Consider the following 21,549-nt stretch of genomic DNA (forward strand, 5'->3'; position numbering starts at 1 on the left):
CGGATATACAGTCTTGTAAAAGCAGTAGAACACACACAGAGCATGTGCCCGGACACTCACGGATATACAGTCTTGTAAAAGCAGTAGAACACACAGAGCATGTGCCCAGATGTTCACAGACATGCAGAACACACAGAGCATTTGCCCGGACGCTCACGGACATACACTCTTGTAAAAGCAGCTGACGCGGAGCCCAACTCCCAGAGACCCCAGGGGGTTGTAATGGCTGATGGCTTAGAAAGAAAGTCACAAGGACTTGCTTCTGAGCACCTTTGGGTGGACTTGAGCCAGAACCTTAACAGCTGAGCAGATTAACTATTTGCACACCCAAGGGCTCACAACTTATTTTAAAAGTTTCTAAATGTTCACTTTCTGTGTCAATATTGGTCTCTTTGCTACCCAGCAACTATTCCCAAACTGGCACGATCCATGGACCACACCTTAGATACCCCTCAGTTTAGTGAATTCCACAAACCACCCAAAACCTGGCCGGATGTGCTCACGTGCCGGAAACAAATACAAGAAATGGAACGGGGAAGGTCTACTTACTTGCAGATGGTTGGAATTTGACCAGATCTTGCAGGTCAGTGGAAATCTGGAAAACGTGGCTGTAGAACTGCTGGACGGAATGCTTCAGGCCAGAAATGTCTCTGGAATGTGCCCGGAGGGTGCCATTCACCTGCCTCACGCAGCTCCACAGGCTACTGACGTGTCTGCTGAGCCCCTCCTTGATCCTGTGAAGACTTCCCGAGATCGAGTCCAGCTTGTTACACGTTTTCTCCACCTGAGACAGCCGGCCCTCAATCGTGGAGACGTCCGTCTGGACCCCCCGAGTGTGTTCTTTACAAGCATCCAGGCCGGCAAGGACCTGGCGCTGCAGACCCTGCAGCCTCTCGGCCAGGTGGCTGCAGCAAGGCGCCGTCGGGTCCTGTAGAGCCGGGAGAATCTCACCTGTCCTCTTTGGCTCTGGCCCCTGCGTGAAGCCACCCCTTTCGGAGCGTTTCCCTTCTCTACAACTGCTCATCTCTCTCTGAAGAAGATTCACATCATCTTGTGTGTGGTTGAGTTGAGAAAAAAGGAAACGAAAATCCTGTTGCAGCTTCTGGATGCTGCGTTCGGTTTCCTGGAACTTCCTGTGCAGTGTGTCATTGAAAGATTTCAAGAGCCTGGAATTGTCACCCCTTGGGTCACCTTCCCCCTCTGGTAAAGTATCTTCTATCCCGCGAGGTTCCCCTTGGAAGCTCTGCAGGCAAATATCCTCAACAACTTGAACTTTGTCCTTCAAGCGCCCTAACTCCATCATCACCTGTTCATTCCCTGAGCCCAGCACACCTGGGAGGGCTGAGCCCAAGGGGGTGAATTCTGAATCCGTGGTATTGGCAATGTCCAGGAGGACACTACCCAGCCGGTCTTCCAGGGACTGTATTTTCTGGTCAAGAAGTTGTTTCAGCTCATCTACTTCTCCATTAATGGTGCCCCGAAGGGTTTCCTCAATGTAAAAGCAATGTTCTTCCGCATTCTTCTCTGTCACATTGATCCTTGCATCTAGCTCGGTCCATCTTGCATCAAAGTCCACCTCTGGTTCGGGCACCATTAGGTGATCAAACTCGTTGTCCAGTCGCCCGTTCAGCATTCTGGTGGCTTCCGCAACGCTCTCAATTTTCTGATTCAGTGTCTGGATCTGTTGACCAAAGTCCTCGTTCTTTTCTCGACTGGACTGGACTGAAGGGTCCGGTAGCTGAGCTCGGAGTTCATTTATTTCTTTTCTCAAGTTTGTTTCCTTCTCGGCGATAAGCTCTAGAACACCCAGGTAGCTGCTCCCGTAGTCATCACACTGCTGCTGGAGACCAACCAGCTTGTACTCACACGTGTTCTTCAAGTCGGCCAGCTTTCTGTCCATGCCCTCCATGAGCTCCTCCCTCAGGGCGTCCATCTTACTGTCCACATAGGCTTGGTAGAGCTCGTTGGTCGTCATGGTCACTGTCGGGCCTTGAGCAGCCTCTTGGAGCTGTTTGAGCTGCCCTTCATAGCCCTTCACTTTCCCATCCAGCTCTTCCAGCTTGTCGCTCTTGGTCTTCAGGACATCTTTGACTTCGGCCAATTCGGACTGGATGGCCTTCACGCCAGACTCCTTGTTGTTGTCGTTGTCAGGAAGCTGACCCGTTTCTGGGTCTCCATCAACGGTACCATCCGGTGCCGGCTGTGGATGCAAGGTGCTGAGCCACGGAGCCAGCGGTTTACTGGCATCGTCTTGGGCGGCGTGTTTGAGGTTTTCGTTGACTCCAGCAAGAGAAGACTGAAGGTCAAGAACCGTCCTGGTGAGGCGGAGGACCTTCTCCTCAAGCGCCTGGATTTTCTTCTCCTGAAGTTCCTGAGGTCCTTGTTTCGGATCTACTGCCCCACCAGGTTCTGCTGCATGAGCTGGTGACAAAGTCCTCTTGGGCCCTGGGGTTTGCTTTGGTTCATTATCTGTTGTAAAGAAAGAATTGGACATAACTTAACACTCTCTTCCTTTAGATAGTTTCTGCAAAGACAATAAACGAGGTACAGACTACTCTTCATTAGTGCTCCTATCACCTAATGGTCGACAATGGTTGTGTTCAAGTGGAAAACCGTGTGGGATTTGGAGTCAAATAGACCTCCACTTTCATTCCAGCTCTGTTTATTGTCTACTCTTGAGCAAGTTCATTAACTCTGTGAACTCTAATTCCCTCATATGTAAAATGGAAGTCTAACTTCCCTCTTAGGGTTACTAAGAGACTTACAGAACACATAGTAGATACTCAACGGTTCCTTTCTCCCTAAAAGGAAACATTCTTTATCTGCTTTGTCCTGTGTATGCAACGCTTCCCACACTGGTGAAATGCAGTCACACCCCACTGGTTGACTGAACACTGCAAAACCACAAGATGCCACGTTAGCAGGGTCCACCCATTAATTGTTGGATGACACGATATCATATGAGCACCAAGCTATCCTTGAAGCAATTCCTGGATGTTATTGGTAGCTTCTATGAGCTTCTCTAGGCTTTAAAAAGCCACCGCCATTGTTTAGCCTTCTTATGTAGATGGGGAAACTAAAGCAAAGGGGAGATAAAGCCACTGGCTTTACGAGTATCGCCCTGACCATATCCATATACATCCTTACATATGGCACGTGTACATGAATATGGATAGAGAACACAGTCACTTTTTTTTATAACACTACTTTGAGAAATATGCCCCCAAGAAAGCAGTCTCAAAGAAAAGAAAATATGTTATAAAATGATAATAATAAATGAAAATAAATGGATAGATATAGAAATACAGAAACAAAAAGGAAGCTACCAAAATCTACAGCATTAGGGGACTAACCAGCAAACCATGCACTTAGAGGAATATAAGAGTACAGACAAGGGGTCAAGGTTGACTGGTCTGAAGACTATACGGAGATGAATCGTGTAAAGTGGAAAAGACCAACACAAACCTGATCAGAATGAACTGAAATCCACAACTGCGTGATGGCAAGTACTAGATGCAAATTTAGAACACCACCAGCATTTGTGTCAAATATTCATTCCTCCTCTAAACTGTTGCACAAGATCATAACCACGGCTAATGTCAACTTAGTGGTAAAATCCAAGCTGAAATTCAGAGGTCTAGACCCCCAATGCCATCCTTTCCCTCCAGAGAACTAGAAATAACATCCCATTTGCCTCCTGAAAAGTTGTTCCAGCTCAAGAAGCTAGACGAAGAAAACAAATGCTGGGTCATGTACACACAGCACATTGTTCTGGACAAAGGGAAACAAAAAACTAAGGGCAGTAAGGTGGGGGGGGGCAATCAGGCACAGAGGTCGATGCTTCTCTCATAAACCACTCACAAAGCCAAAGTCGCGGCCATCGAGTGCATTCCATGCTGACCCTTCGCTGCCCTGTAGGACAGAGCAGAACTGCCCTGTGGGTTTCCGAGGCTGTGCGTCTGCACTGAAACAGCCTCGCCTTTTTCTACCGAAGTGTCTGCTGGGTTTAAACTGCTGACCCCACGGCGACCAGCCCAATGACTAACCCTCTGTGACACCAGGGCTCCTTCCAGTAAGTGATAAGAAGGAAGGCGACAAATATCATCAGAAAGCTCTTTATTAGAATATTATTTAGAGAGGGAGTGGGGAGGGAGAGGAAAAATGAGGACCTAATGTCGGGGGTTTAAGTGGAGAGAAAATGTTTTGAGAATGATGTACAAATGCGCTTTATACAATTGATGTGTGTATGGATTGGGATAACAGTTGTATGAGCCCCTAATAAAATGTTAAAAAATAAATAAATTAAATTAAAAAAAATAGAATATTATTTAGAATAGTGAAAAATTGTATACAACCCAAGTGCCTATTAGCACAGGACTGCTTAAACTACAGCGTGTTCAGACAATCCTACTCTCTGAATCCAACTGTGACCCTGCAGGACTGCCCTTTGGGTTTCTGAGACTGCAACTCTTCACCAAGATAGAGCGCCTCCTCTTCCTCTGACTCATCGTGACTCTCAGTGGGGTTTCTGTGGCTGTGATCTTTATGGGAGCAGATAAGCTTCCTCTTTCTCCCACAGTGAAGCTGGTGGGTTTGAACTGCCAACCCTAAGGTTAGCAGACCGATGCTTAATTGAAAGCACCAAGGGCTCCTTATGAAACGATATTCTAGATTGTCATGAAACCTTTCCTACTAGATGCGTAAGTGCAAACCCAAGTTCTAGGAGCAGTATGTTCTTTATAATGACAGTGGGTTGAGGAGAAGCAGTTCCTTTCCCTGCCTCCCGAAATCCCACTAAAAGGAAGGACTGAAAGCAGACAACCGGCGACACACGGGTCAGGAGGCAGAAGGGTTGTGGACTTTTCCAGTGGCAGCTCGGCAGCTAGGAGAAAACCGAACCATGCTTTCAAAATCCTGAAGGAAAAGTTATTTCCAACCTAGAATTTTGAAAAGATTTCCAGCCTATAAAATCCATTGAAGAGGAGAAAAAAAAAAAGCTTATGTCTTCCCTTCATGGCATCTTCTCAAGAAGTTAAGCTGCTGGAAGATGAGATCTACCAGAACACCAGAGTACACTGAGAAAGAATGTGTGGGGGGGGGCGGGGGGGGGAAGGCTGGTGGAAATGTTACCAGAAACAGAATCCAATAGGAGAAAGAAGACCAGCTTGTATCCCAGGATGGCAGACATGAACCAAAGCAGGAGGCCTGGCCAGCTCAGCTCGGGCCTATGGGAAGGTTCTGGAAGAGATTTCTCCAGGAAGATGAACCTGGTGTGTCTGGCCTACAGGACAATACATGGAGATTTGCCTGAGGAGGGTTTGGGTCGATAGCAACACAAACACACAGAAACCAAAGTGAAGGAAAAGGTAAGGTAAGTATTAACTCTGGAGAAAAAAAATGTTGAAAGCTATGTAGAAAAGGAACAGTATTCAGAGGCTAGCTCAGCTGTAAACATCAACTGCACTGTTTTTACCATGTACACACTGAATACTATCAGTAAGCGTATGATGTAAACTGTAGGAAGGGTGGGGTCTAGGAGCAGCACGTTGAGGAATAGATAAAAGAGTAAAATCTTCAACTTCCAAAACGGAGGTCAATTTCAAAAGATCTGAAAGGTTTAAAGTCACTACCTCTGGGGAGTGAAAAATGAGAAGTACTTGTGGGGATGGCGGTTTTTAATAGTACTCATTGCTGGGAAATCAACACCAACCCATGGCCACGCCAGGCTGCACAGAGTGGGACTGAGCCCCTTGGGATTTTCTTGGCAGTAACCTTTACAAGGATGCCACGTTGAGGACCACGGTCCTCAATTGACCCAAGCAAGCCATGGTCTTCTCCGTGGCCTCACGTGCCTGGGAACGCTGGGCACTGAATAAGGAAGACGGAAGAAGAATTGGGGCATTTGAATTGCGAAGCTGGGGAAGACTGCTGAAAGTACCAGGGACTGCCAAAAAGACAGGCAAGTGGATCTAGGAAGAAGCCCGGCCGGAGAGCTCCTGAGTGGCGAGGATGAGGAGACATTAACTTACCGACTGTGGACATGTTGTCAGGGGAGACCAGTCCCTGGAGAAGGACATCCTGCTTGGTAAAGTGGAGGGCAGAGAGAAAGGCACGGTCCTCTATGAGATGCACTGACACAGTGGCTGCGGCAACAGTCTCAGGCACGGAGCCCCTGTGAGGACGGGGCAGACCGGGCAGGGGTTCTTCCTGCTGTGTTTACGGTCGGTCGCTGTGGTCACAACTGACCGAGCAGCACGTAACAGCAGCAAACGTTTACAGAAGCAGAGCATCAGGCATTGCTTCCTGGGCGCAACTGGGTGAGTTCAGACCTCCAACACTGGATTAGTGGCAAAGCACCACTGATTGAAATCCCCCGGTGCCTTCCAGTCAATCTGACTCAGGGATCCCAACGGGAAGAGGAGAGCTGTTCCCTAAGGGTCCCAAAGCTGTAAATCTCTACGAGATCCAGAATCTTCTTCTTTTACCTGTAACGCGACTGGTGTGTTCACACTGCTGACCTGTGGCTGGCAGCCCAGTGTGTAAACAGTGTGCCACCTGGGCTCCCACTTTCCCCAATGATTCTCATAAGCTAATAGGAGTCAACACACCCACCGAGGAGCCCTGGTGGTGTAGTGGGTTACCTATTGGGCTGCTAACTGCAAGGTCAGCAGTTTGATGCCACCAGTCCCTCGGAGGGAGAGAAATGAATCTTTCCACCCCTGTAAAGAGTTAGTCTCAGAAACCCAAAGGGGCAGCTCTGCACTGTCCTATAGGGTTGTTAGCAATGGAACTCAACTTGATGGCAGTGGGTAGGACAGAAGCCTAACCAGTGTGCCCCTTAGCAGTGAGGATGGTGGGGCTTAGTCTTAGGAACGTTGGACATGTGATCACGAGAGACCAATCCCTACCAACAGGTAAAGTAGGGGGTCAGTGAACAAGAAGGCCCTCAGTGAGGTGGGTAGACACAGTGGTTGCAACAATGGGTTCACACCTAACAACATGGTGAGGCTGGTGCAGGACGGAGAGGGTTTCACTCCGTTCCACATGGGCTCACGATGCATCGGAAGTGGCGGCCACACCTAACGCCAACCAACGGAACTTATCCAATTTATTGTATACCTTGTCTGGGTTTGTCTTTTAAAAGCAAAACCAATTCTCCTACATTTCACAAACATTTCAGATTATAGGCATGACTTTTAAATTATGAAAAGTATTCTGAATTCTATTTTCTAGACTAGGTTGGGAAACACTATCAACTTCTAAATTGAAGAAAATGCCTCATGGGAACTATAGTCATTTAAAGACCCATTAAACAACTATTTTCTTTCTTTCTTTTTTTTTCACGTCTAGGCTGTATTTACTGCGACTGTTTAAAAAGAGAAGAGAAAGGTGATGAAAGCAGAAAGCTAAAATGCTCAGATTCGGAAAAGTAACGCTTTTGATCAATTCTCTCACGCCCACGAATCAATGCGGACTCATAGCGGCCCCCTGTGGGTTTCTGAAACTGTAACTTTGTGGGAGTGGAAGGCCCCGTCTTTCTCCCAAGGAGCTGCTGGTGGTTTCCAACTGCCGATCATGCAGATCGCAGCCCACTGTGTAACCACGACACCACCAGGGTTCCACGCTACATTCAAAAGCAGAGATGTGTGCGAAGCACGAACTCTACTTGCTTCCTTAGCTACTCATTGTGTTGGTCTTACTTCACTTCAAAAGTAGGTTTCAGAGGGAGAACAGAGGACAAGGTCAACATGTGGCCTCCACCCTGGGGGACGGACAGCGGAGAAGTGGGTGAGGGAGACGTGGGATGGGGTAAGATATGATAAAATAATAATAAATTATAAATTATCGGGGGTTGGGGGAGTGGGGAGGGAGGGGGAAAATGAGCTGACACCAGGGGCTCAAGTGGAAAGCAGGTGTTGTGAAAATGATGAAGTCAACATATGTACTAAAGTGCTGGACACAGATGACGTATGTACAGATTGTGATGAGTTGTATGAGCCCCTAATAAAATGATTTTTTTTTAAAGTAGGTTTCAGAAACACAATTAAGACCAACCTGAACGGATGCTCTCACTGCGGGATTTACTTTACAAATATCCCATCCAGAACAGAGTGAGAATGATTCCAAGCGGCCTACTTTTCAAAAGCCCATCTTAACTCCCGTAAACTCAGATGAAAGTGATGAGAAAGGAGACAAGTCATCATGACACTCGAGTTGCCTAACGTCTGGGTGGCCAGGTCACACAAGTCTGAAACCACAAGCGTTTCCCGGGCTGACTTCTAAGTCATTGGCTTCCTCACCAAGCCGGCCGAACAAAGCAATTATTTACAAGAGTGTGCCTCCAGTTGCTACTGCTCCGGCAAAGAAATGTGCCTGCCACATGTGTCTCTGGCAGGCGCAGATGTGTTTACTCAACGGCCTTGGGAAACGCGATGCTGAGAACCAGGAGTCCTATTTTTGAAGGAGCCCTGGGAGTAGTAATGGTGTCCACAGCTAAGCACTTGTATTCCTATCAGCAAGCCCAGATGCGGCCGAGTCAATCTGTGCTCTGTAAAGTTTTCCAGGGCTGATTTTTCAAAGTCGATCTCCAGACATTTCTTCCGTGGTGCGTTCAGGTTGGCAAAACCATGAACTCTAGCTGAATAAGGAGCCTAAGAGCTTGCACCACCCAGGGGCTCCGGGACTAATTCCAAGGTCCAGCCATAAACCTCCCCCCTCCGAGTTGCTTCTGACTTACACCGTCCCCACATAGGGTTTTGAAGCTGTAAAACTACTAGAGCAGCCAGCCCCATCTTTCTCTAAAAGAGCAGCTGGTAGGTTTGAACCACTGACCTTGCAGTTTTTTTACACACAGTACCACCCAGGTTCCATGATCCCTACCTAACAAGCTATACATAAATTAGTTACCTGCAGCTTTCTTCATGCTGTTTCGAGGCTGAGCAGGCGTAGGATAGGGGGTCTTCCCAGGACTCCTGGGACCTTCTTGGCAGTCTCCCCCTCTAAACCCGGGGCAGCATCTCCATGCCAATTGTGTCACTGTCTTGTATTTAGTGACATACCTGGGTCTGAAGTTCACGCGGTACCTGCGGAAGACAAGGGCAGCATTTTGGCATTGGCTGTGGACCTCTATGAAGAGGGCTCGGTCGAGCAGGGGGCTGCGTCCTTTCCGCAGGCAGCCCTAGAAGGAAAGACTGGGTTCTGGAGTCTGGCAGAAATCAGATCAGGGAGGGGCTTGGAGCACAGGCCCTGGCCATGGTCTTCCCTCTTGCAGGTGCCCGTGCACCTGGCTCCCTACTGGTGGTCAGGGAACCAGGCAGCTGGGGAAGACATGGCTCCACTAGTGAGGGTGCTTATTTTATTTACTGTGGGCAGACATATAGCAAACGGTTGCTCTTTTAACTGCGTGACTGTTCTGTGACTGTCATTCTCCTCGCCGTGGGGTGCAGCCAGCGCCATTCCATTTCATTTGGACATTTTCTCTCTCTCTCTCACACACACACACACACATACACACACACACACACACACATACACACACACACTGAGCTGCTCATCCACCCACACACTTCTTTTCTATGATGGGGAGAGTTTTTCAGGTGGAACGCAGGGTTGTTTGATTGTGTATTACTGTATGTTTTACAGTCTGATGTCCCTGAAACTCTGGGCTCCCACAGCGTCCACACTCTCATCTCTCAGACTTCCTTTACCAACACTGGCCAAGGAAGAAGCCTCCAAGCCTTACACTGTGGGCGTCCAGATCTTTCAAGAAATATGGCCCAGTCCACATTGCTAACAATAGGAATTAGGTGGCAGTATTGGGATCATTTTTTTAAAAAACAAAATAAAATACATGTTCCTGGAATTTCCTGGTTGGTGAAAGGCGTCAATGTTGGAAGTGGGGGTTAGAGGTAATACTTCCCCCTTTTGTGGATTTTCCCACACTGGGGAACCTCCCAGGCCTTCCCTTAAGTACAACTCCCCCACCCCACCCCCGTGGGCCCTGCACAGAATTGAGACCCAACTCAGAGTCCCCGGGTCAGGCCGTCTGTAATCAGCCCTAAGCTCCTGCTCCCCGGCTCAGCACAGCCCCTCTCCGGAGCCTCTTTGTTTGTTAACAGCTGGCCTGCATTTGGGACCAGTTCCCAAAGAGAATCGGGCTTTGTATCACTTCCTGAGGGTTCCTGAGTGCGACTTGGCTTGTGAGGAGCTGGCTGGCCAGCACCGCGGAGCTGCAGCCGGGCAGGAGGCCTGCAGAGAGGCCTCGGGAGCGGCCCAGGGACTCCAGCTCAAGTGCCGGCCTCTGGCAGGTGAGAGTCAAAGGGACAGTGCTAGGAGAAATGATAAATGACAGATGTAGCTCGCCCTTGGCTTCTTCCTCGAGTCAAAACCATGACAGGCGAAACCTCAAATGCTAAGGACGCACCCTGCTGAGACAGCTGGTGGGGTCCCTCTAGAGTCCCCAGAGGGCCTTGCCAGCAGGTACCACGCCGGCCGGGCGTGTTGGGTTTCTCACTCTTCACTGTCACGGTTCCGGCTCATCCTTGGAGACCGTACTTCGCAGACTGGGCTGTGCAGGAAAGGCAGCAGCCATTTGCGTTTGAGTGAACTCTTGACTTGAGGCGGCCCGGGGTATGTCCGAGTAGAACTGTGCTCCACGGGGCTTCCCGGGGCCTTGCAGGGGAGATCACCAGGTGTTTCTCCCGAGGGGACTTGAACAGCAGCCAAGGGTGTCTGTCCCTCTCCGGGCCTCCCAGCGAGCTGGCAAAACACATCAACCCCTGGGTGTCCACATCCGAGGCTCCCATTTGATTGGTCCGGGGTGGGATGTGGGCATTAGGATTTTAGGAAACTCTGGTGGGAACCCTTTTAAAGGAAAACTGAAGAGCGAGCCCAGTACGTCAGACAGGAAAGCAAGGGCTGTTCTCGCATGTGCGTGTGTGCTGGGAGGACACGAAGATCCTCCTTCTAGATTTGTCGGTCTCTCATTCCCTCTCCCGCACACTTGTGCCGGTTTCCTTTGCACCTCTGCGAAGGCAGGTGCCGAAACGACACAACCACGTGGGCAGGAGAGATGTCCCCGGGAGGGCATCAGAGCTGGGGGAGTAAGTCATCTTCCTGTGTGGCCCTAAAAAAAGGGAAGGAAAAAAATCCCTCCTCATTGTTTCTGCAGATGCAAGGAGGCCATAATGCTAGAAAAATGCGTACTCTCCGAAACGTGAAATGTGTGCGCCCCTGGCTTTTCTGCATCGGCCAGTAGAGGAGCGCCTCGATGAAGCCCCTGTCAAGTGGACGTCAAGTTCAGAGCACACACTCCTGGGCCGTGTCAAGGCGGAGGGTGGAGGGTAGCACCCCCCCACACACACCCCTAGCTGCAGGACTGAGGAGAAAGGCCTTGCTTTTTCAACACTCGCTATTCTCTTTTGCATTAAGGGCAATTATGCTCTGGAGGCTGCTCATCCTTGGGAAGCTCCCCCTTGTGCCTGCCCCCTCCACGCCTGCCCTGACCATGCTGCGGTTATTTCCTGCTTGACAGCGTTCCTAACACAGTTTTCAGTCCAGCCTGTGCTGGAGGCCGTGCTGGCAGCAGGACAGCTGGAAGCTATCAGGGGCCCCTTTCTGGCCGTGGGAAAGGGTCACAAGAAGAGACCTTCCCCACACATTCCATGTGGGACCACTGACCACGGAGCCTCCGGATCTGAGAGCCGCCAGGCCTCAGGCCTCAATGTGGGACAGGGGTGTGTGATGAGATGACCCCAGCCTCCATAGGAGCCAGTCAGAGGGCCCCCAGATGGTGAGGGGCAACCAGGTGGGCCGTAAACCTTCCCCTCCACCCAGAGCACTGCAGGGAATTTTCTACAATTGCATTGGCCATTGTTCCCGATTCTAATTGAATTGGTCAGGAGATGGATGCTGGGGCCTCAGTACCTTTCCCAAATCCCCCGATTCAAAAGCTCCCACGTAATCCTCAAGTATGAGTGAGAACAGTGCCCTGAGGGGAATCCTCCACCCCCAAAATGTGGGGGGTGCATCTCATAGGAGTCTGGCTGCACCGGGGCCTCTGGGCTGAGTATATAGCCCAGCTGAGTATATAACCCAGCAAGGTGTCATTTGCACCCAAGGCCAAGCCCAGAGCAGGGGAGTCAAAGGAACCAAGAAGTTGGTGCTGGTGCTGGTGCTGGTGGGTCAGCTCTGCTGCAGCCTTGGCTGGGGCCCTGTTTTCTGACACCCTGTTCCATGATGAGCTGCCCCTCTGCCCCGCTGGAGGCCCCTGGGGGCTATGGTCATGGGCTGCCCTCACCTCCTCTCCCCACCTCATTTCTATCCCTCGGAAGTCCCCGGTTGCTCTGTACAAGGATTCAGCATGTTGAAGAGCTCTGCCTCTGAAGAGGTTCCAAAGAGGCCCAGGAAATGCTGATGAGAAGAGAAAATAACAGCAGCAACAACAAAAACTCAGTGTCATTGATCTATGCCAACTCATAGTGACCCTAGAGGCCAGGGTAGAACCGCCCCTGTGAGTTTCCCAGACTGTATCTCTTTAGGGGAGTAGAAAGTTGGGTCTGTCTCCCAAGGAAGAGCTGGTGAGTTTGAACTGCTGACTTTATGAATGGCATCCCAATGAGTAACCACTATGTCACTAAGTCTCAGTGACCTCATGACTGCCAATGTCCCTGTTTAAACAGAAGACAGTAAGGGGGCTGTGCCCCCATTTGACATCACCCTCACATGGGCACCTTCCTACTGACTCCAGCTGAGCCCTCTTCCATAACCTGCTTCAACCCATTTGTATTTGCAGTTCAATATCCCTCCTCCCTGCCAGATCGACCTGCTCCCACCCCCTTAGGGCAAGAATTCCTATTGGCTTTATTCACTACTGCATCCCCCATTGTTTAGCATCCCCATTGTAACCCATTGTAGGTGCTCAATAAATAATTACAATCAACTACTCACGTTGGTTAATGAATAATTAGTTGCTTAACAAGTTAATTAACTAATGATACTAGGTCTACTTTTTTGACAAGGTTTTGGGGAGTCCAATGTCCATACCCAAACCCCCAGAGTCCTGCTGCCTAACCCTGAGCAGGTGTGAATTCCTGAGTTTTCCTAGAACCAGACAAAGTTCTGGGTTCCTCAGGTCACGATGAGTGGAGGAGCCGGACAGGAAGCGCAAAGCTACCCTGCGCTGTGCAACACAGCTGCCAATCGCCACATTCAAATTAAGTGAGGCTAAATAAAACTAACAATTGATCTGCCGTTTCAGGAGCCATATTTCAAGTGGTTCGAAGCCATGTGGGCTAGTGACTACTGCACCGTGTAGATTCAGAACCTATGCTAACAGAAAGTTCCATTGGACAGTGCTGACCCAGAGATTCAGACTGTCAGGGGACAATGACAGAGCACACATCAGGTCACCACGTGATTTCTATCCCACATCCACGGACACCTCCTCTCCCCCCCCCACCCCTTCCTAGAACTACGAGTGAATTGCCTGAAAATTACCAGCCATCGCTGGTGGGCGTCATTTAATCATCAGCCCCACAGGTAAGGGCCTTCCCCCTATACTTGCTATTCACTTGGATTTGATTCTAAGACAGACTAGTGAAACTCTGCCGAAGTAGAAATCCCAGTGCCTGTGGCAACACGGTTTGCCCTGGATTTCTCCCAAGAACAAGGCTCTCCAGCGCACGCCTTCCTGGGCCAGTCCCCAAACACCTGGAATCAACTCCTCTTGCTTCTTGCCTCGCGTGTAGTTGGTTCCACAACAGCAGCTGAAATGGGGTTGAGAGACTAGGGATGTGCGCTAGAAAGAAGGGCACTCCCCTCACGCTGCGTGCAGTCATGGACTGGAGAAATACTGCCTACCATAGGAGACAGAACTCGCTCTTACTTGTGGAGAGTTGGCTCGTCAAGTTTCAGGGAGCTCCCAGGAAGCACACCTGGGCACTGATGTTCAGCCGCCTTCCTGCTGGGCCTGGTTTCCCCTCAGAGCAGCAGCTCCCCCCAGCTATAAGACTCGCTGGACCGTTTGTTCTAAATCGACAAGACATGGACTAATTTGCTGGAAACTACGGTGATAAACTTTTTTCCCCTTTACTATATAAGTGAGCTTTTTACGGAAGCGACATTTTGCCAAAAGTAAATAAAGTCAGGGGGTAGAAGTCACATGAGTGGAAATCAGAGATTTCAGAACTATGTAAGTTGTTGAGCAATCTATTCTGCACCAAAGAGTACTTCCCATTCGAATGCACTTTGTTTCTCAGGCAATAAAAGTTGGTCCTTTGAAACTGTGTGCATCCATAAAGAACATTTTTACTGCACTTGATCTTAGCCAAAAGGCTGAGAAGCGATCATAAAGCACATTTTTGCGTTTTGCGGAGATGGACTCCTAAGGTTCCTGCCAATGCAAGCCTAGAAAAGTCCCCGCACACAGATACCAGGGCCAGGGCTCCTTGCCCCTTAAAGTAAACTATGTGGCAAACATACAGATCAGAATTGCATTTTTTTTTCTCTTCAACTACATCACGCATATTAAATCCTCTCTCTGACTGAAGACATGTTGCTGAGCCCCCGTGGTACAAACCGTTAACTCACTTGACAGCTAACAGAATATTGGCAGCTAAGAGTCCACGTGGGTTTTTAAGAGACTGTTTCCCGTATAAAGGTTATGTTGGCTGAGGAAACGATAACTGTCATTTGCTTACTACTTTTCCATTACCTCTTGAGTGAACTTCCTTATCCAAGCAGATGGAGGCTTCGATTTCAAAAGCAAAAATCCCTACTTCTCAGTAGTCTGGCCTGAGCACACGGGGTAATGGGTAGGACTTTTCCCCACAATTGGAGAAAACCTATTGCCACTCTGAGCCGAAGGAAAGAGCAATTCCCCGATCCCATCCCCTAAGACGATGATTAAAGAAAACCATAGGAGCCCCGGTGGCGATGCTTAGCCCAAGTCGACTGCAGGTGAGAGCGGGAGTTGAACTTCTTGGTTGCCTCTAACAGGACACCTCCCCTCTGTGCACACACTTGCATTGCCAAAAATGGTGTCACCTTGGAGGGCAGGGCGTGTCCAGCACGATGAAGTGTAATTTAGGCGCCTGGCCAATGAGTCCACATTCTAATTTGGAACGCACTCACTTTGGAAGATGCACTTCCCATCCCAAGCCTGTGCCTGGTGGAGGGAGGGGGGAGAGGGGGAAGGCCCTAAGCTCAGTGTGGCCACTTTCTGGAGGGGGAATAACGCAGGATGCCATCATGTCCACACTTCCCTACTTCTGTTGGAGAGGCCATCGTTGCGATAAAGCTGTTTCCCCCAGATACAGGGTACACTGTTCCCTTTCTTAACTTTCCATCTCTCTTTGCTGCCTTGGGCGCCAAATCAGAAAGCCGTTGCCTTCCCAGCCCCTCCCGAATGAACTCACGGTCTGTGATCCCACCGTGAGGACATCGGCTGACCTCACACGCTCGCCACAAAGATGACTCTCTGTGGTGGCTGTACGATCCGAAGCTTTCTTCCCAGAGTCTCCAAAGCACTCTATCTTGATGATTTCCTCGCCCTTTTAATTGTCCAAATTCTTCTGCAAAAGGCACCAGACCCACGCACTTGCTGCTGCAAGGTGCCATCAAGCGGGTTCCGACTCCTCACATGCACAGCAGAAGGAAACACAGCCATCCCGCGCCCCCTCCCAATCGTTGTTAGGTGGGAGGCCACTGATGCAGCCACTGCCCGTCCATCCATCTCCCGTCCTTTCTCTCCCCATCTACGTTACCAAGCATGACGTCTCTGTTCCAGGGACAGGTCTCTCCTGATAAGGTTCAACGTGTATATGACGAAGTCTCACCAGCCTTACTTCTAACGAGCTTTCTGGCTGTACGTCTTGCCCTGCACCACCCTCACCATCGCCTGCACGTTCACGCCCATTGTGGCAGCTTTGGCTCCAGTCCTTCCATCTTCGACGATTGCTCCTTCAGGACGACGAGCTCAAAGCAAGCAACCTAGAGAGCGATCTGGTGGAATCCACACGCTTGTTGCTAGATCATGTTCAGAACCAGATCACCAAGCCTCTCTTCTTAGTCTGTCTTCGTCTGGAAACTCTGCGAAAACATATCCAAGATGCGGGGCCCTCCTGGTACTTGAAATCGCTTCCTGCACCATAGCAACGTGCAAGCCACCACAGGACGGCCAAGTGACCAGCGACGGTCGGAAGTAGTCACTTAGAAGCACAGAAAAGCCAGAGAGGAGGGGCTTCTCTGCAGATGTGAGAGCAGCATTTTCTTCCTTTGGGCTAATTCATTTAAAAGATAATGATATGGGAAAAACATAATATGGAAATGAAAATTTTGTATTTCTTTTCTGATTTATGACTACCTTGGAGGGAAAGGCCCAAAATCTTAAAACTAAAATTAACTTCCTCACTGTCCAGGCTAATATAGTATTGCTTAATGTTTTATGCTTTTTTTTCTTAAAATTCATACTTCCACAATGGCCTAGGGACATCTTGACTCACCTGCATTCTGCGCGGAAGGGACACAGTTTTCCCTTGGGTATAGGCTACCTCTACTCAGTCCACTTGCAAGTGCGAAAATGTGGACAAGTCGCAAGAGGGTGGGAAGAGGCTGCTCAGTAAGATAAAAGGAGAGGATTTGTGTTGTTTGTTTTTTGCTTTTAAAAGGGAGGAGAGGATGGTAGAGGAGAAGTAGGGAGGGTGGCCAGCAGATTTTTAAGGCCTGTGGTGGCTTACGCTACTGTGTTGCTGGACTCACCATTAAACCCCTCACTACCCCGTGCACGGTTTGTGGGACTGGAGTTTTAGGGAGAGTTTGAGGGGTCTGTGTCCCTGTGTAGGAAGACCCCCCACCGTGGTCTGGGCATGTCACACAGAACGCACGTGACTGGAAATGGATCTCAGAGCATCTGACTCCTAACAACGGGGGCGGGAGGGGGAGGCGAGCAAAGGCCCGTGCACAAAGATGAAGCCGGTCTTTTCAAAGCCACAGAGGCGGCCTTCAAGTAATTCTCTCTGTTGTTCGTGCTCAGCTTTCTAACCCTGAATCCATGGTCGTTCCATGAGGTGAACCTTCACAACCTCAGAGCTGTGTCATTTATCATTTTTCTCCCCCTGAACTGCCGAGAGTCACACAGAGCACAGATCCAAGGAGGCTCTGGGACAGTCAGTCCTGACGTAGCTGTCCCACGTGTAACCCACTCTGCTGCCAGGGCTCCTGTCATGCATTATCCAGACGTTCCATGTCTGCAGAGACTTGGGGGGGAAGACTAAAGAAAAAATTGGTGCAATTATAGTGGAGTGGGTTATCCATTGGGCTGCTAACTGCAAGGTCAGCAGATTGAAACCACCAGCTGCTCCCAGGAAGAACACTGAGGCTTTCTACTCCCATAAAGAGCTCCAGTCACAGAAACGCACAGGGGCAGATCTCCCTGTCCTGTAGGGGCCCTATGAGTTGGGTCGTTGTTATTGTTTTGCCTTTTATCCACTCATTTCACAAACACTCTTAGAGGGCTCGCAGCAGTCCCCAGGCACCGCACAACGCTTTCCTTGAGACTCTCTCCCCAATAGGGGATGATCAGAATTAGATGGCAATCGGTGTCTAATTCCATTACCCACAACAGTAGTAGCCACGCGAGTCCCAATGAAGGCAGAGAAGTGTACAACTTCTCTAGGCCTCCGCTACCTCGGATAGAAATGAGGGCTTCGGAATGCCAACCCCTCTTCAACCTCCCTTATACCCATGACAACTAGACGCACGCTGTGGTAGCACTTCGAAACTATACAGCGTTACCTGGACCAAGGATTGTTTACTCCAAGGCGACGCTTTTCAACAAGACTGTGAGCAGGGGTCCGCTCTTCAGTGGCACACACAAAAGAAGGATGGGAGTTCATCGTGGATTCCCACAGTGGTGAACAACGAGGTCCCGATTGCCCCATGATCGACACAACCCTGCGATCACTTCCAAATGCCAAGTGTGAACTCTTCAACCTCCCTTCAGGGCTTGTGGTCCTTTTTATAATCAACGCCCTTGAAGAATGACACGCGTGGCTCCGTGGCCCATCATCATGTGCCCTCACTGCCATGTGGTGCCATGAAGTGAACAGCTGTGACTGTTTATCTCATGTGTTAACATGTTAAAGTGCTATGGTCCCCAGGAGGAGCCCACATGGCGTAGTGATTCTGTATTGGGCCGCTAACTGCAAGGTCAGCAGTTCAGAACCACCAGCCGCTCTGGGCTTTCTACTCCTGTATCCAATCTCGGAAACTCACAGGAGCAATTATACGAACCTGTCATACAGCGTCACTCGAAGTCAGCATCAACTCATTGGCAGTGAGCTTGGTTTGTGGTCACAGTCTAGTCTAATTGCTGCCGTGAGATAGTTGTACCTGGTTAAATTTGTTTGGCCTCGGTGAGAGCAGTTTGCCTGTTGAGGTCACACCAGTATAAAGCAGATTCTAGAAACCTCACCATTTCTGACATCTAAACAGACCGAAATAACACAGAGAAGCACACACAAGCAAAGACATCTTCAAGATGTCTTGAGAAGCATCTTCAAGCCAAGTCACCAAAGAACATCCAGGCCGACCACCCAGGAAGGAATCCACGGGGTCAAGACCCTGATATGGATTGTCAGTCTCCAAAACTGTTAGCAAACACATTTGTGTTGGTAGCAAAGTTACCACTGTGTATATGCCTGTATTTGCAGCCCTTGGCAACTAACACAGGCCACGGGGTCACCTGCTAATTCCAACGCAGTCTTTGTTTCTCATCACCCCAATGCCAAGTCTACTCCTATTCAGACTCACATTATGTCTCGCAGGGGCTTCAGCCAGGCTCCTACCAACAACCTCTTCCACAAAACCTTCCCTCAGCCTCTTATCTCCCCACTCAGATCCACTTCTCCCATGTTGCCAGACTGACATTTGGAAGCACAGCTTTGGTGGCATCCCTGATCCCCAGTCTTCCATGAGGCCCCTTTGCTTAAGTAACAGTCGAAAATCCCAACCCTAGTATTCAAAATCTCATACATTCTGGCCTTGGTCTACCCTCCAGCCTTGCTTCCCATTTCTCCCATCTGGTTACCTATTATCTCGGTGGCTTCTCTTTTTATTTCCCATCTCTGGGGACTTTGCTCATGCCCCCCACCCCACCACGGCACCTGGTGTCCTTCTCACACGTGCACTTCCTCACCTAGAGCCTTCCTTGAGGCCCTGCCAAAATGTCAGTGCCCACAAACAAGCTCGCAGACCCTCTCTGGCTGGGATAACTTCTTCTACCTGTGGTCACTCTCAGGGTCTCGTGTGCACTTTTCTTATGGCGATGTTCATCTCTAACTGTTATTTTGTAATTGTTTTTGTTGATGTCTCAGTTTAGCTCCTTATTGGACTTCAACATCGGGAGGAAGGATAAAGAGCAGGGGACTAAGCCTGCACCAGACATGAACCTCACACTAAATGTTTGCTTAATGAAACAGCCTTCAAGTATCCATTCTTGAGGTGTCGAATGGATCACTGAAGACAAATGGGTGCATAAGCAAATGTGGTGAAGAAAGCTGATGGTGCCCGGCTATCAAAAAGTATAGCGTCTGGGGTCTTAAAGGCTTGAAGGTAATCAAGCGGCCATCTAGCTCAGAAGCAACAAAGCCCACATGGAAGAAGCACACCAGTCTATGCAACCACGAGATGTCGAAGGGATCAGGTGTAAGGCATCATCAGAACAAAAAATCTTACCATAGTGAATGATGGGGGAAGTGCGGAGTGGAGATCCAAAGCCCATTAGTAGGCCACTGGAGATCCCCTTGCAGAGGGGTCTCGGGAGGAGATGAGCCAGTCAGGGTGCGATGTAACAATGATGAGAAATACAACTTTCCTCTAGTTCCTAAATGTTTCCTCCCCGCTCCCACTACCATAAATCGAATTCGATATTGCAAGTCAGGCTAGACCAGAGGAGGTACACTGGTACAGATAGGAACTGAAAATACAGGGAATCCAGGACGGATGAGCCCTATAGGACCAGTGGTGTGAGTGGCAAAACAGGGAGGGTAAAGGGAGAATGGGTAGGAAAGAGGGAACCGATTACATGGAACTGTGTGTGACCTCCTCCCTGGGGGACAGACAACCGAAAAGTGGATGAAGGGAGACGTCGGACAGGGCAAGATATGACAAAATACCCATTTATAAACTATCAAGGGCTCATGCGGGAGAGGGGAGCGGGTAGGCAGGGGAAAAATGAGGACCTAATGTTGGGGGTTTAAGTGGAGAGAAAATGTTTTGAGAAATGATGTACAAATGCGCTTTACACAATTGATGTGTGTATGGATTGGGATAACAGTTGTATGAGCCCCTAATAAAATGTTAAAAAAAAAAAAGTATCCATTCTTATTTCAGTCCCATTTAGTGTTCTGCCAGTCCAAAATGTCTTGTCATTATATATGTATTTAATCCAACATTTTCCATTTATACTGATGCTGAACGAAAGAAGACACACCCAAGCAAGACTGTGTGCTGCATGACTCCATGTAGGGACAGCTCTAGAAAAAGCAACAAACGACAGGGAATGAAATCCCAGCAACAGTTGCCTGGAGACGGGTGTGTGGGGAGACAACTGAGGGAGGAAGGCAAAGAAGCCGAGGAAATGCTTGACAGTGATGGGCGTGTCCACTATCTTGATTGTGATGCTGATTTGATGGGTCAGAGCATTAAATTATAGAACGTTAATTCAATACGGTTTACCGTCTATAAATTTATATCTCAGTAGAGCTGGTGTGTGTTTGTTATGCCTTGGGCTGCACACTGCAGGGTCAGCAGTTCAAAAGTACTAGGTGTTCAGAGGGAGACAGACAGGGCTCGCCACTCCCGTAGAGTCCCAGTCTCAGAAACCTACATGCAGAGGAAGTTCTGCCTGTCTGAGAGGGACTTATGAGTCAGAATGAACTTGATAGAAGTGAGTACTCGTATATATTTCTGCCCGTGTGTATTTTAAAATCTCTTTAGTATGACGAAAGCAAATCTCTATATAGTCATAGCTTGACTATCAATAACCTATCTTTATAAAGTTAAAACCATCATCAGTATGATTTTCAAAAATCATTTTATTGGGGGCTCTTACAGCTCTTCTAACGATCCATACATCCATTTAATGTATATTTGTTGCCAGTATCCTTTTCAAAACATTTTCTTTCTACTTGAGCCCTTGGTATCAGCTCCTCATTTTTACCCCTTCCTCCCTCCCTCCCTCACCCTTCCACCATAAATTACCACGAACCCTTGATAATGTATAATTATTATTTTCATATCTTACATCGACTGCTGTCTCCCTTCACCCACATTTCTGTTGCTCATCCCCCTGGGGGTGGGGGGTACGGTTATACATCAATCATTGTAATCAGTTCTTCCCCTTTCCCCTACCCTCACAGTATCACTATTCCCATATGGGTCCTGAGGGTTTATCTGTCCTGGATTCCATGTGTCAAGAGCTCTTATCTGTACCAGTGCGCATGCTCTGGTCTAGCTGGATTTGTAAGGTAGAACTGGGGTCATGATAGT

At 49.0% G+C, this 21,549-nt stretch overlaps 1 protein-coding gene across 2 annotated transcripts in view; it reads right to left on the reverse strand.

The window, feature by feature from the left end:
* The window catches only part of EMILIN2 (elastin microfibril interfacer 2), a 57,699-nt gene that overhangs the window by 31,552 nt on the left and 4,598 nt on the right, over nt 1-21,549 (reverse strand). The window contains exons 2-3 of one of the 2 annotated variants that reach the window (XM_045296213.1): nt 8,908-9,083; nt 550-2,469 (exon numbers count right to left, since the gene is read on the reverse strand). In XM_045296213.1, the coding sequence (XP_045152148.1) occupies nt 550-2,469; nt 8,908-9,083 (2,096 nt within the window). Of the gene's footprint in view, nt 1-549; nt 2,495-8,907; nt 9,084-21,549 lie in introns of those variants that run through there. The other variant, XM_045296214.1, reaches the window with a different exon arrangement.

This window comes from Echinops telfairi, unplaced genomic scaffold (genome assembly GCF_000313985.2).
Source record: "Echinops telfairi isolate 266 unplaced genomic scaffold, ASM31398v2 ScPeMD7_7400;HRSCAF=8409, whole genome shotgun sequence".
Lineage (NCBI taxonomy): Eukaryota > Metazoa > Chordata > Mammalia > Afrosoricida > Tenrecidae > Echinops > Echinops telfairi.